Source organism: Hippocampus bargibanti, linkage group LG04 (genome assembly GCF_051943395.1).
Source record: "Hippocampus bargibanti isolate YZ-2025 linkage group LG04, ASM5194339v1, whole genome shotgun sequence".
Classification (NCBI taxonomy): Eukaryota; Metazoa; Chordata; class Actinopteri; order Syngnathiformes; family Syngnathidae; genus Hippocampus; species Hippocampus bargibanti.
The window spans coordinates 3,779,928-3,796,412 of record NC_142737.1 but is presented as its reverse complement, the minus strand read 5'-3'; the positions used below and the strand labels follow the sequence as shown (position 1 = coordinate 3,796,412).

At 37.1% G+C, this 16,485-nt stretch overlaps 1 protein-coding gene across 8 annotated transcripts in view; it reads right to left on the bottom strand.

Annotated features, from left to right (window-relative positions):
* Nucleotides 1-16,485, bottom strand: part of LOC148898752 (uncharacterized) — a 44,405-nt gene that overhangs the window by 9,205 nt on the left and 18,715 nt on the right. The window contains exons 1-6 of one of the 8 annotated variants that reach the window (XM_088993593.1): nucleotides 7,864-8,001; nucleotides 6,133-6,206; nucleotides 5,906-6,052; nucleotides 5,192-5,375; nucleotides 2,489-2,632; nucleotides 1,327-1,460 (exon numbers count right to left, since the gene is read on the bottom strand). In XM_088993593.1, coding sequence (XP_088849719.1) covers nucleotides 1,327-1,460; nucleotides 2,489-2,632; nucleotides 5,192-5,375; nucleotides 5,906-6,026 — 583 coding nt within the window. In that variant the 5' untranslated portion in view covers nucleotides 6,027-6,052; nucleotides 6,133-6,206; nucleotides 7,864-8,001. Of the gene's footprint in view, nucleotides 1-1,326; nucleotides 1,461-2,488; nucleotides 2,633-5,191; nucleotides 5,376-5,905; nucleotides 6,053-6,132; nucleotides 6,207-7,863; nucleotides 8,002-16,485 lie in introns of those variants that run through there. The other 7 variants (XM_088993595.1, XM_088993590.1, XM_088993591.1 and 4 more) reach the window with 7 other exon arrangements.

Here is a 16,485-nt window from a genome sequence, read left to right as displayed (position 1 = left end):
TTTATTTAATTTAAGTTAATTGTATCTGTTTTAATTACATCTATTTTAATTTATTTACATTAAAATTATTTAAATTTAATTGAAATTATTGTATTATTTTTTTTTTTATTTAATTTAATTTAATGTAACATAATTTTATTTTATTTTATTTTATCTATTTGAATTTAATTTAAGTTCATTTAATTGTATCTATTTTAATTGTACCCATTTTAATGTAATATGATGTACTCTATTTTCATTGTATTTTATTGAATCTAATTGAATTTAATGTCATGTAATTTAATTTGATCTATTTCAATTTAATTTAATTGTATCTATTTTAATGTTACATATTTTAATAATATTTAATGTAATTTAATTGTATCTATTTTAGTTACATTTAAATTAATTTAATCTATTTGAATTTAATGTATCTTAATTTTACCCATTTTAATTGAATTTAATGTAATGCAATTTAATTATCTTTTTTATTTTATCTATTTCAATTCAATTTTATTTAAGTTAATTTTATCTATTTTAATTTGACCTATTTTAACGTAATCTATTTTCATTGTTTTTTATGTAATCTATTTTAATTTAATTTAATCGTGTAATTTAATTTTAAATGTTTTATTTTTATCTATTTTAATTTTATTTAATTGTATCTATTTTAATGTTGCATATTTTAATAATATTTAATGTAATTTAATTGTATCTATTTTAGTTAAATTTAAATTAATGTAATCTATTTGAATTTAATTTAATCTATCTTAATTTTACCAATTTTAATTTAATTTAATTGAATGTAATATAATTGTATCTATTTTTATTTTATCTATTTCAATTCCATTGTATTTAAGTTAATTTTATCTATTTTAATTTCACCTATTTTAATGTAATCTATTTTCATTGTTTTTACGTAATCTATTTTAATTTAATTTAATGTCATGTAATTTAATTTTAAATATTTTATTTGTATTTATTTCAATGTAATTAAATTTAATTGTATCCATTTTCATGTTACCTATTTTAATGTCATTTAATATAATTTATTTTTATGTATTTTAATTTAAATTGATTTTCTCTATTTTAATTGAAGCTATTTTAATTTAATTTAATTTAATCGGATTTCATTTAACGTATTATAATTGAATTTAATGGAATGTAATTTAATTGTATCTATTTTTATTTGATCGCTTTCAAGTGAATTTAATTAAAGTTCATTTTATCTATTTTATTTTGTACCTCTTTTAATTTAATGTAATTTAATTTAATCTATTGCATCAAAGGCATAATTTGCAAAACACGGACTTGTGGGGTGTCTATCCACCAAATGTTGATCAGCACCTGAATTGAGACTCAGGACTCCATCGTTTCCTCCCATCACATACAAGTGGTCACCCAGCACGGCGGCCGCGGCTCTGAAGCGTCTGGTCAGCATGGGGGCCTGCTTGCTCCACGCGTTCATCTTTGGATCGTACCTGCGGCAAGCAAACAATGAATAACGACACCTATTTCAACACCTACTTTGTTAGTCATCGGCATAATAAATGTCTTTTTTTTTTTTTAAGGACAACCGACGCCTGCGGACAAGTTGTGTCCATAATTTGTAAAATCACTCGAAATGACTTCTACTGAGCATATTTAACAAATATTCCACGGCATATAGCTATATTTTACGTTTTAAGACTCGCCATAAATATTAAGGAAGTCTTGGTTTCGAGTTGACGACGATTCCTGACGTGACGTCACTAAAGGAACGCCCCTGACCGAGAAAGCGACACACAATGCATTTTGGCTACTTTGTTTGGTCTGAAAACTTTGTGTTGATGGCGAAATTAGAAGGAAAACACATAAATTGCAAGACTACCACCAAGACTACTATTTGATACTAGTGGACACAAATTCCCAGCAGACAAATCAGCCCATTTCCAACAGAGCTTGGGCACCATCTTGTGCATTTTCCGGGACGCTACATTGTAGTCCTGACGGCTCAATAGATACGGAAGTACTTCTTTAATCGACTGCAAACATTTATGCTTTCCGCTTCAGAACTATTTGAATCATATTCATAACTGGATGAGTAAAAAGAAAGCATATTCTCTGAATCTGAAGCCATTGTTTTGATTCTAGAGCAAGGCACGACGTCCTGGCGTGACGTCACGAACAAGGGGGCGGGACCTTCTAAAACTCGCCATTTTCGAGGTCATTTAAAGCAGTTTTGGGACACTTAGGTCATTTTTATTGGTTTTTTTCATTTGACTAAAAATATTAGCCCGAGTATTTGAGTATTATATATACTATACAACGTTTTACTGATGTCAGGAAACAAAAAAATGGTGTCGGTTGTCCTTTAAATTGTCTTCAACTCTGTTGCGTAAGATGAATTTGAGTAACGACAACCACAAAGCATTCGAGACGGTGTTTACGTTTCACTCACCGCAGTCTTGAATCATGTTTTTGAACGCTGATAAGTAAAACAATAAATAAATAAAACAATAAGCAGTACCTCTCGACGGTATTTATGGCTACAATCCCATCGTGTCCCCCGATGGCGTACAAGTAGCCATCCATGGTCACCACGCACACTCCACTGCGGGGGCTGCTCAAGGGTGCTACATCCGCACTCCAGCTGTCTGTGTCTGGGTTGTACCTGCCGGGGTGAGCGGGGCGGTTCAGGGGGTGTCAGAAAAACCATCATCGCTTCCAATTAGTCTTCGGATCATAACGAAACCGGTACGGGATTCGCACTATAAATATCACGCCGCTGAATGACCCATCATTATCTAGATGGCTATATAGCTTCCTAGCTATCTATTTGCTATCTATTAGCTGTCTAGCTAGCTAGCTGCCTATCAAGCCTATCTAGTTATCTATATTCGATGACTAGCTATCTAGCTAGCTGGCTATCTATTAGCTATCTAATAGCTAGCTAGCTAGCTTTTTATTTATTTGAGTTATTCCGGGGTTGAGTGAACGCTAGCGCGTGTAGCTGCCGCTGCTCACCCACAGAAAAACTGATCATGTGACTGTAAAGTGAACTTGAGAGTTTTGAAAGGCGCTAGAAATCAATTGGATTATTATTATTATTATCTAGATGGCTATCTAGCTGGCTACCCATCTATTAGCTGTCTAACTAGCTGGCTGCCTATCTAGCCGATAAATCTATTCGCTGACTAGCTATCTAGCTAGCTGGCTATGTATTAGCTATCTAATAGCTAGCGAGCTAGCTTATTTATTTATTTATTTGAGTTACTCTGGTGTTGAGTTAACGCTGGTGAATTGATCCTGTGACTCTAAAATGACCTTGAGAGTTTTGAAAGGTGCTTAGAAATCAAATGGATTATTATTCTTATCTAGATGGCTATCTAGCTGGCTAGCTATCTATTTGCTATTTATTAGCTGTCCAGCTAGCTGGCTGCCTATCTAGCTATATAGTTAGCTGGCTATCTATTACATATCTAATAGCTAGCAAGCTTGCTTTATTATCTATTTGAGTTATTCCTGGTTGAGTGAACGCTGGCGCGTGTGGCTGCCGCTGCTCACCCACAGAAAAATTGATCCTGTGACTCTAAAATGACATTGAGAGTTTTGAAAGGCACTTATAAATGAAATGTAGTATTATTATTATGAAGAACCCCAGGACAGATTTTTTTTGGTCCCACAAGTGAGCTAGCATAGCCTCCAGAAAATAACGCCCACATGAGCATCTTTCTGGAGAAACTTGTCTCCAATTGTTGTTTGGTTGAAAGGCGCACAAGACAAGCCTTTCAAACTCCCCACAGCAGCACTCTCGCCGTCCTTCTGGGAACGCCTACACTCAGGTAACCGTGACGATGGCCTTCTGGAGTGGATAGATGCTACCCAAACTCACCATTGAGGCTCATTTTATTAACAAGTGCCTCTTCTGTGGCAACTGGAGAGGAAACAGCTAAACATATAGCGTGCGTGCAGGCGTGTCGTGGTGAAAATGTCGCACGTGACTCATGTTGTCGGGAAGGCGACAAATAAATGCGGCCTTCAGGCTGATGACCTCTGCCGTTCGGTGACTTGTCCAGCAACAAATGTCTGGAATTGGAGTTATTTTCATAAACGCCAAGGCAGCACATAGCCGATTTATTGATGGTCAAGATGACAGAAAGTGGATGTTATGTCAATTCCACATCCCTTATAATTTAAAGGACAACCGACACCATTTTTTTGTTTCCTAACTGACATCAGAAAAACGTTTTACAACATCTAAAATACCCAAAACACGCAGGCTGATATTTTTCGTCAAATGCAAAACACCATTAAAAATGAGTTAAAGTGTCCCAAAACTACTTCGAAATGAGTTTCAGACGGTCCCGCCCCCTTGTTCGTGACGTCACACCAGGACGTCTTTGCCTTGCTCTAGAATCAAAACAATGGCTTCGTACGGGCAGGGGGGGGGCACACAGAAACTAAGATAAGATCAGAGCATTGACATGTAATGGTGAGTAGTTTTACTTTATTTGAATGTTATTGTGCCAATGACCATTTTTATATTTGAGTTAGTGGTGTACACTTCCGGGTTGAGTGAACGCTGGCGTGTCTGGCTGCCGCTGCTCACCCCTATTCCTGTAAAGTGCCCTTGAGAGTTTTGAAAGACGCTTATAAATGCAATTTATTATGATTATGATTATGATTATTATATTAATATTACGATTACTATTATGAATACTATTATTATTATTATTATTATCACTATCATCATTACTATTTTTATTATTATTACTATTATTATTACTATTATGATTACTATTACTATGATTATTATTACTACTATTACTATTACTACTACGACTGCTATTATTAGTATTATTATTATCATTAATATTATTACTATCATTATTACTATTATTATTATTACGATTACTATTACGACTACTACTATTATTATAATTATGATGATGATTATAATGATGATGATGATGATTATTATTATTATTATTATCATCATCTATCATCACTATTATTATTATTATTATTATTATTATTACTATTATGATTACTATTACGACTACTACTATTATTATTACAATTATGATGATGATTATTATTATTATTACAATTATAATTATGATAATTATTATCATTATTATGATAATGATTATTATTATTATTATTATTATTATTATTATTATTATTATTTATAAACAAGGGAGCCCCCAGCACAAAGCAGCTAGCTCACCTCTCGACGTTATTGTAGCATCGGATGTTGTCTACTCCACCCACTGCGTAGATTTTGTCATCCAGGGTGCCCACGGCCACGTCACCCCGCTGTTTGACCATGCGAGCCGCTGTCCTCCATTCGTTAAACTCAGGGTAGAACTTCTCCACCGGGCAGGAGGGGTCGTCCTTGGTCCATCCGCCCACTTTGAAAACAAACCAGCAAAAGCGACATGACATTTGTCAGGAAAGCGACGCCTCCCAAGCATTTCCGACCCAATAAATAATTTATTACTACATATTACATTACATACCGTGATACATTGGCTCACGAAATTAATTGGTTCCCAGAAAGTGTGTGTAAGGTGAAAAGTGTGTATTCCAAAGATTAATGTCCCATAGGAAACTATTAAAATGAGAATAATCCGTTCCCAGGTCCCCATAAAACATAATTTTGCACTAAATAAGGCTTAAAACTACACACAATATACCTTATTTTATGTATAATAAATGTGCTATGGTATTGTAATGAAAGAAATAAACTGTACAGTATAATCAAGTCGTTTTATTTACCTTTGTGATGGTCGTTGATGGCTTGATGGAATGGATAGCTTTTTGCATAAAGTGTCTCAAGGAGCTCTGGGTTGTACATCTTAGAAGTTGCGACATTGCAACAATAACAGATGCAGGCAGACACACTAGAAACTTCATTAATAGCTGGTTCACTTATACATACCCATATACATCTTGTCGGTGACGACATCTTGGGGAAGAGTTTTGCTTTGCTGAGTGCAACTTGAGTCCGGTGTGGACTTGCGGCGTTGGGGGGCGGCGTCGCTGCCGCCTTTGATTACCATTTTTTTTAAATAACTCAATGAATGTCCTGTGGAGAAGAAACGACAATTGAAACGATATAAATTGGGATTTGAAAAACTTAAAAGTGCAACTAATTTGTCCACAGACTTCTCAGCGGACTGCTTCTCAGCGCGACATCAGTCGGTGGTTGAATGACGGACAGCTTTGATGACTGAGTCACACTGAAGGCGTTAAAAAAAAAACTGTTAGACCGTAAAAGTGTATTTCTAAATTGTACAAAAATGACTTTACATCACCAAGCTGTTCTATTGACTCATTCGACCGGAATGTGAAAACATTTTAGCTGTTAGTTTAATCTAGAGTTTGAGTTTCTTTGCCCGACTCTGTCAATCCGTCCGTCACCTAAATGGTGTGTTTAAAATTCAAGTTCTCCAATGTGACTGATAGAGATTGGACAGAATAAGAAGTTATCATATTTAAAAGTGTCATGCTGTTATATGCTTAGTCAACATGTGTGACTCGAATACACAATTGAAGCACAGACAAACTGGGGTCAATCTGAGGTCAACAGACACAGCAACTTAAACTGTCATCTTCATCTAGGAGATCCGGGCTTGGACAGAATGTAGGACTTGGGAAACTCATTTATCACCGAAGACATTTACGACTTGAAACTCCTTCACAGGAAGAGCTCATTAGCCAGGTTACAACTGTATCAATTAATGGAAGTGACAATGTTTTATTGCTTACAGAAGTTCACACTTAGAACGCCCAGGGGCGTGGTATTCTAATCAAGAAAACTATGTTTTACTAATGTATCACTTAAAGGACATACGACACCATTTTTTTGTTTCGAAACTGACATCAGAAAAACGTTTTATAGCATCTAAAATACCCAAAACACGCAGACTTATATTTTTAGTCAAATGCAAAAACACCAATAAAAATGAATTAAAGTGTCCCAAAACTACTTCAAAATGACCCCAGAAATGCCGAGTTTCAGACATACATTGACATCTGGCCTTGCTCGAGAATCAAAACAATGGCTTCAGATTTGGAGAAGATGCTTACTTGTTACACATCCAGTTATGAATACGATTCAAATAGTTCTGAAGAGGAAAGCATACACGTTTGCAATCGATTAAAGAAGTCCTTCCGTGTCATTTTGAGGCATCTGGACTGAAATGTAGCGTCCCAGAAAATGCACAAGATGGCGCCCAAGCTCTGTTGGATATGGGCTGATTTGTCTGCTGGGAATTTGTGTCAACTAGTATCAAATAGTAGTCTTGGTGCAACACAACGATTCACCATCGCGTTATTTATGTTTTCCTTCTAATTTCGCCATCAACACGGATCAACACGAAGTTTTCAGACCAAACAAAGTACCGCAAAATTGTGTGTCGCTTTCTCTGTCAGGGGCGTTCCCTCCGTGACGTCACGTAGGGGATCGTCATCAACTCGAAAACAAGACTTCCTGAATATTCAGCGCGAGTCTTAAAATGTAAAATATAGCTATATGCGGTGGAATCTTTGTAAAATACGCTCAGTAGAAGTCATTTGAAGTGATTTTACAAATTATGGACACAACTTGTTCGGTCGGTTGTCCTTTAAATTTGCATATACTCTCAATAAATAGCATGGCACAGGACTGTAGAATTCAGGGGTCTGTCATGAATGGCTGCGTCTCCTAACGGCAGTAAAGACAATCTTTCTAGGTTGGAGTCTTTGTCCACAGTGTCCGATCGAACATCTGACATTATCTCATCCCCTGATTCATCTCATTAAAAGAAATAAATGTCCCAGGCCCGAATAAGCCGCCAAAACTAGCCCAGGTGTGAAAAGTAACCAAACACCCCAACCCCCCGCATTAAAACTGACCCGAACGCGGCAGGTGAAAAGAAGACAAATCCTACTGATTATCCAACTTGAAGTGTCGGAAATTTCCCCTGAGCCACTTCCTGAGATAATCCAAGTTTGCCCCGTTCCGAATCAACATGAAAACACTTTGGCTGGCAGCTTTCCTTTGGTCACTTTATGAACTCGGCCCCCTGCTTTTATGCACCCACCCGCAGGCATTGCCGTGTGAAAGGCCTCATTTTCACGAGGTCAAGAGGTTTGTTCAAGCCTGGGAGGGTTTAAAAAAAAAAAAGACAGCTGCTTCTGGACCAGGAGGAACCACTTCACGTCTTGTTCAAGTTTTGTTTCTTGGCTCATACTGAGGAAGAAAAATTAAGAGTAAATTATAAAAAAATGTAAAAAAAAAAATCACAAAGGGTGTGCAGCTTTACAGACATGATCTTTATTATTTTTTTCCTTTAAGCTCGTTATATACATTGAGAGCACACACACACACACACACACACACACACACACACACACACACACACACACACACACACACACACACACACACACACACACACACACACACATTCCTGTTTCAATGGTTTTGTGAGGTCCGGATACACACACACACACACACATTCCTGTTTCAATGGTAATGTGAGGTACGGACACACACACACACATTCCTGTTTCAATGGTTTTGTGAGGTCCGGATAACTCCAGATAAGGAGTGAGGACCACTGTTGCTGACAAGTTTAGAGAATAACTAGTGTTACATTTGAACACTAAATGTCACCCCATTTCCCACTTCAATTTCTTTAAAAACTAAGAAATAAAAAGTGGACTTGAAACTGAAATAACAGCAGGAGTGAGGTTTCTGAATGGCTACATTCAAAGTCCTCACCCCTGTAGTGAATTTGGTTAAAATATCGTTTTACTTTTTGTGATATGAACTTTTTTCCTCTCATTAACCACGCGCACATACACACAAACATACACAGTGAGTAAAAAGTGTGTGTATCCGAGTGAAATGAAAATACACACCAAACAATCTTTTGGGTGAATTTGTGAGGACCTTTCGGAAACTTTAACAGATGTATATATAGACCCTCTAGAAGCGTTTAGAATGAACAACTTGTGAAAGGTCCTCACTTGTCAAAAAATGTCCTCACTCCGTATGGTATAAAATGTTAGTGGTCCTCACAAGACTAGTCATACAAACACACACACACACACACACACACACACACACACACACACACACACACACACACACACACACACACACACACACACACACACACACACACACACACACACACACACACACACACACAGGTGGCAAGCGAGCTGTTGATCATGCGCATGAGCTGGTGCGAAGTAGCCGATAGATATTTCACATGAACAGGTGGATACTCCATTTTTATCCCTGTCTCTACCTCGTGATGTCATCACATGATGGAGCTGACAACCATCGACCGACTGGAAATGCCGAAAAGCGTTCAAAGCGGCCTGTAAAATGGAAAACTCAATGACGACAGTTTCACAAGCATTGATAAGTTTTAACCAAGTGACTTTCAACTTAATTCATTCACAGCCAGACAATGTGCAAAAAATGTGTCCACTCCAGTGCCAGGGTTATTGTCATTTGAGAGTTTTGAAAGGCTTATAAATGAAATGTATTATTATGATTATTATTATTATTAAAACGCCTATAAAAATAGTGTTATGTTACACTCTGGCTTTGTCATTTTTTAGGGATGCTCACTTAATCGATCCGAAAAAACTAATAATAACAAAAAAATACATCTGATCCCAAAAATGGCCGCCCCCATCTCCGCATATTGCACCATATTGATTCAGCTTGATAGCATTCAATGATCCAACATATTTTAAATCAAAACACAATTTTCTAGTTGACACTGTTTTTTTTTATGTTACACTCCTAAAATTGTCATTTATTGATTCAACAAAATCACCTTTCTTTGTACACAAAAAAACAACGATTTTTTTCCCCCCAGGTGATCTAGTTTGACATTATTGCTCAACAATATTTTGATGATAATGATGATATTCCTCATGGTAAAACATATTCATATAAGGTCAAACAGCCTCCTGGAATAGATTTTGTTCAAGATCCAAGTGATAAATGTTAATGTAATGGTCTTTGTATGACTAATGGCGACCATCAGAGACAATTTTTATGACCAATTGTGACGTCAATCCATTAACATTAAAGGTCAGTCTTGCTATGTAGAGAAAAACAAAATGGAAGACTTGCCATTTAGACAAAAGCGGTGCCTATTCTTTTTATTTTTTTTTATTTTGTGCGGCTGTCAACACTCAGTCGGAGTGAAGGAAAGGTCCTTAAAGGACAACCGACACCACCCGACAAGTTGTGTCCATAATTTGTAAAATCACTTCAAATGACTTCTACTGAGCGCATTTTACAAAGATTCCACCGCATATACAGTAAAGTCTCGTTATATCGATATTCAAGGCAGTCCGAAAAAATATCGATATAACCGGGACTATCGATATATCCGACCCTGTTTGCATGTAATTTTCTCCGTGCGTGCATAGAAATAGTATCGATATAACCGGGACTATCGATATATCCGATATCGATATAACGAGACTTTACTGTAGCTATATTTTACGTTTTAAGACTCGCGCTGAATATTCCGGAAGTCTTGTTTTTGAGTTGGTGACGAGTCCTCATGTTACGTCACTGAAGGAACGCCCCTGACCGAGAAAGCGACACACAATGCATTTTGGGTACTTTTTTTTTGTCTGAAAACACCACGTTGATCGCGGAATTTGAAGGAAAACTCCATAAATAATGCGATGGTGAATGGTTGTGCGTCCCCCTTACTGCTGCGTTCTTGATCAATCATGTGGTTTTAACCGACGACTGGCGGGGGGGAATAGAGGACCAAAACAAGCCGGCTGCCATTTTCTTGTTAGGAGAACGGGCCCGTTCGTGAACGACACATCACTCATTGTGGCAGCTCCATGTGTATCCCGAAAAATAGTTTGTAAGCTGAGGTAAAATTTTCCTAAATTTAACGTTCATAAACCGAAGTTCGTGAGCCAAGGAGCGCCATTTACGAATTTGTTCTGATTTTTGTTTTCCTTGCGGGGGTGTCGATAAAGCGTCAGATCTCTGGTAGCATTTACCTTTTGTCCAGCCGCCCCCATTTCAAACTCTGATAACTCCAGACCCATATAACTTAGGAATTAACTATTTTTTTTTCTGATGAAATAAGAGAGTCTAAAGGTTTCTTACATTGAATTGAATGTTTATGTACTTCTAAAACTCAATATTCTCTGGGTCCTGGAATTTGAGTGAAAATGACAAAAACCCTGGCACTGGAAAGGACACATTTCTGCACATCATCTGGCAGTGAATGTGTTAACAAAGCTTTAAGCACCGGATAGTTGAATATTGAATATTTTTGAATTGAAATAGTATAATACCAATGATAGTGAGTGCCTTCTTTTGGTTTATACTTCCTATTGGGGAGGTACATGGAACGGAATAATGGCAGTTCCATTCATTTCAATGGGTAAAGCTAATTTGAGAGCTTCGTGAGTTACGAGCGTGGTTGTGGAACCAAAGAAATTGATTTCTAAAGGCACCATGAGCGTAGTTTTGCACTGCAATAATCAAATAGTGGCATACTGGAGAGACAAGGCACCATCATTGACACCGATGAATAACCCAGGGACCTTTGTGTAGAAACAAGGCTGATACCAACTGGGAAAAAAAACAGTTGCACAAAAATAAGAAACAAGCAATGCAAGAAATGTTCTTTTACTGTAAATGTGACAAGTAGCGTGTCTGTATTAGGGTGTTGCTTTAGTGTGAGAGCCCATGTGCAAAGATATAAATAATATAAATGTAGATGTCCTTCACAACAACCTCTTATGACACCCACGCACTGCGCATTGCACATGTGAAAGGTAAGGAAAGTGTTTATGGCGACAATCTGAAAGCCCGCAGATGACACATAGATCTATTTGAAAACTCATTTCACAATATTTGTGTGTGTATCTATCTATCTATCTATCTATATATACACATATACACACACACACACATATATATACACACACACACACACACACACACACACACACACACACACACACACACACACACATATATATACACACACACACACACATATATATATATATATATATATATATATATATATATATATATATATATATATATATATATATATATATATATATATATTAGTGTGTGCGCGTGTTTGTGTTACTTCCGGGTTGTTTGTGTTACTTCCGGGTTGAGTGAATGTTGGTTCGTTTGGCTGCCGCTGTTCACCGGCAGAAAAACTTATCCTGCGACTGTCAAATGTCCTTGAGCGTTTTTTTAAAGACGCTTGTAAATGAAATGTATTATTATTATTATTACTAAAATAAAACAATTCCAAACGAATGTCTAACTCGTACACGACGGGACTTATTGTCACTGTCGATCGATGAGACACTGCTGCCCCCTGCTGGACACTATTAACGCATGAAGAAAATAAAACAAGAAAAAAAAAAAACATTTCGTCAAATTATGTTTCTTTTAGTTCTAGTTTGTTCGCAAGTTTCTACGCTTTCCAATTAACTAATTTTCACATGAGTGGAAAAATACTGGCGACAAACGGCAAGCTCACTTACCATTGTGCTAATGTTTTCCCCCCATTTAGTTATTTAATATTCGAGTCGTAGTTTTTTTATTATGCAAATATATAATGTACGGTTTGCATTGCAGGGAAAATAAATGTTACCATAACCATGATCAACGATGACATGCGGGTTTTTTTTTTTACATATTTTGAATATCACGTTGCATCCACCGGCCAACAATTGCGAGTAACAATTTACCTCAAATTGTTTTGGGATAATAACTTTGATAGACTTAGCCCTAAATGCACAACTTTTAATCTCGTCGTGACTTTATTTATAAATTTAGAACGTCTTTCACACGGGCGCAACCATGCATTTACAAAGTATATTAGTTTCATGGCCATCCAGGGCGTAGGTCTGTGCTCAGTAAAGTGTCTGCCAATGTGATGAAAATCTAATGTGACAGAGCGCCACACTGCAAACACTTAGTGACAAGTGTCTGTGCAAGTGTGTGCGCGCGATCGCCTGTGATGAATTAAGTGTGAAAAATCAATGTGAAATCAGCGTTGCCCAACTGTCACTCTGAAGCTCCCAGAAAACGTCCATCGATGTCCACACGGTATGCTTTTAGTCATAAATACATTCAAACAATGGTGATTCCAACTTGGTCGAGATTTTGTCTACTAATAAACAAAATCTAACTTGTCTGAGCATTGTTAACGGTGTTATTTTATTTATAGTATCACTAGTTTTTATTACACTATCGTCGTGTTTTTTACTTCAATTTGACTTGATGGCATCCATTGATGTGATATATTACTCTGTCTTCTTGCACCCTCTAGTGCCCAAACGCTATATTGCAGCGTCCATTCAAATAGCAAAGTTACGTTTTTGTACAGTAACGATAATCATAATAATAATAATAATACATTTCATTTATAAGCGCCTTTCAAAACTCTCAAGGGCACTTGACAGTCACAGGATAAGTTTTTCTGTGGGTCAGCAGCGGCAGCCACACGCGCCAGCCTTCACTCAACCCGGAAGTACATAGATAGAAAGCTACCTAGCCAGCTAATCGATAGCCAACAGATAGATAGCTACATAGCTAGCCACTTAGATAGCTATATAGCTAATAGCCAGCTAGCTAGATAGTTAACTAATACACTGAGCCAGCATTCACTGAACCTGGGATAGATCGAAAGCTGCTAGCCAGCTAATAGATAGCTAATAGATAGCCAATACATTTTATTTATTAGCGCCTTTCAAAACTCTCCAAAAAAATAGCGAACCATTAATAATAATAATCCATTTCATTTATAAGCGCCTTTCAAAACTGTCAAGGTCATTTTACAACAACAGGAAAGTAGCATGTGAGGGTTAAAGGTCAGGATTGATAATTTGAGGAAGTGACACCTTCTCAGGTGTCACATGTTGGAAAACTTGAGAGGCGGCAGTGTCGCATCGCCACCTGACAAGACAACAGGTAGGTTCCCTGTCCTGGGTCCTTTTTATTTCATGTACCCGGTTAAAAAAAAAGAATATAAGTACAGTGATACCTCGGTTTACGAACCAATTGGCTTACGAACTTTTCGGTTTGCGAACGTTACATTTATGAAAATTTTACCTTGGCATACGAATTTTTTTCAGGATACACACAGTGCTGCCTCAATGAGTGATGTGTCGTTCGCAAACGAGCCCGTTCTCCTAACAAGAAAATGGCAGACGACTGTTTTTGTCCTCTATTCTACCCCGCCCCCAGTCTTCGGTTAAAACCATGTGATTGGTCAAGAACGCAGCAGTGAGGGGGGGGGGGGGTTAAACATTAAAGAGACAGGCAGACGACAGTGAGTTTCAACTTTGATCACAGCAGTGAAGGGAGGTGATTTAAACACTAGGTAGACAACAGAAAGTGACAAAATGGATAGAAAACTGAAATTTGGACGCGTTTCAACTCTGATAGTTCAAAGGCAGAGTGTAGACTGCAAGGTTAAAATTCCCATCAATCAGGCTCCACAAACAACCCGCCCAAGCCATCTGTACTGCAAAAAGCTATCAACCCAGCTAAACAGAACACAATGGATGAGGAACGAGGTAAAATTATCGTAGAGAAAGCACCTCCTCCTCCTCAAGATGGTGAAAAAAAGAAGGTTACGTTCCTCATCAAGTTTTTAATGCTGATGAAAGCGGCCACTCCATTCCATCAAGCCATCAACGACCATCACAAAGGTAAATAAAATGACTTTATTTCCAGTACAGTTTATTTGTTTAATTATAATACCATAGCACATTGATTATACATAAACTAATGTATATTTCGTGTAGTTTTAAGGCTTAGAAAAGTAAAAAAATCTGTTTTATGGGGACCTGGGAACGGATTATTTTCATTTTAATGGTTTCCTATGAGAAATTAATTTTTGGGATAGACACTTTTCGCCTTACACTCTGTCTGGGAACCAATTAAGTTCGTAAGCCAAGGTATCACTGTATATAGCCTTTTTCCAGAAGGTATTCCAGGGTAGTTAATGGTGGCTTTTTGAAACAAAACAATGCCAAATAGATTTGGATGTCAAAATTAATCAGACGTTATCGCGCCAAATGATAAAATAATGAGCCTAACGTAAAGTCATTCTTGATTACGGGCATTTAATGAACCATATTGGACGTCCTGCGTTTTGTATTCACTGCATCATGTCTACTCGTCAACATACATTGTATTCACTGCAAAGGAGATCCAGACATTTTTGTTTTGTAAAGTGCACTCATGCATTGACCGGACACTACATCTCCAAGATGACTCATCGAGTGGAAGCAATCAGCCAAGCGGACGACAGTTGATTGGGTTACACTCAGTAATTCAATGGAGGCGCAGATAAATAAATACATAAATAAATAAATAAATATTCCCTACAAATATTTCACTGAATTTTAAAAATGAAAACCTCATTTTTCAAGATCAAAGATATCCTTTTACTCTTAGCAAATACAGTGATACAGTGGCTTACAAACGTAATTGATTCCTAGACACTGTGTAAGGCGAAAAGTGTGTATCCTAAAAATTAATTTCCCATAGGAAACCATTAAAATGAGAATAATTCGTTCCCAACCAGGTCCCCATAAAACATAATTTTCTATTTTTTTAATTTTCTAAGCTATAAAACTACACAAAATATACCTTATTTTATGTATAATAAATGTGCTACGGTATGATAACTAAAGAAATAAACTGTACAGTATAATAAAGTCATTTTATTTACCTTTGTGATGGTCGTTGATGGCTTGATGGAATGGAGTGGTCGGTTTCATCAGCATTAAACACTTGAGGAATGTAGCCTTCTTCTTTCACCATCTTGAGGAATGATCCCTTTTAGGTGCTTTCTCTGTGATAATTTTACCTAGTTCCTCAACAATTGTGTTCTGTTAGCTGGGTTGATAGCTTTTTTCATCATGTGTACAGATGGCTTGTGCGAGTTATTTGTGGAGCCTGATCGATGGGAATTTTAACCTTGCAGTCTACACTCTGCCTTTGAACTATCAAAGTTGAAATCCATTTTCTCTCTCTGTCGTCTGCCTGTCTCTTTAATGTTAAGCCCCATCCCCCTCACTGCTGAGTTCTTGACCAATCACATGGCTTTAACCGTAGACTGGGGGCGGGGAATAGAGGACAAAAATGAGTCGGCTGCCATTTTCTTGTTAGGAGAACGGGCTTGTTCGCGAACGACACATCACTCATTGTGGCAGCTCCGTGTGTATCCTGAAAAATAGTTTGCATGCCAATGTAAAATGTTCATAAATTTAACGTTCGTAAACCGAAAAGTTCGTAAGCCAAGGGCTTCGTAAACCAATGTATCTGTACCATATTTTCCGGTGTATAAGGCACACCTTGATTTTCTTCAAAAGATGACCCTGCGCCTTATACACAGGTGCGCCTTGTATATGAAGTCATATTGAGCTACAACAGGTCTCGCAACTACTGTCAGCAGCCATCGACTCCATTTTTCCTCCGGA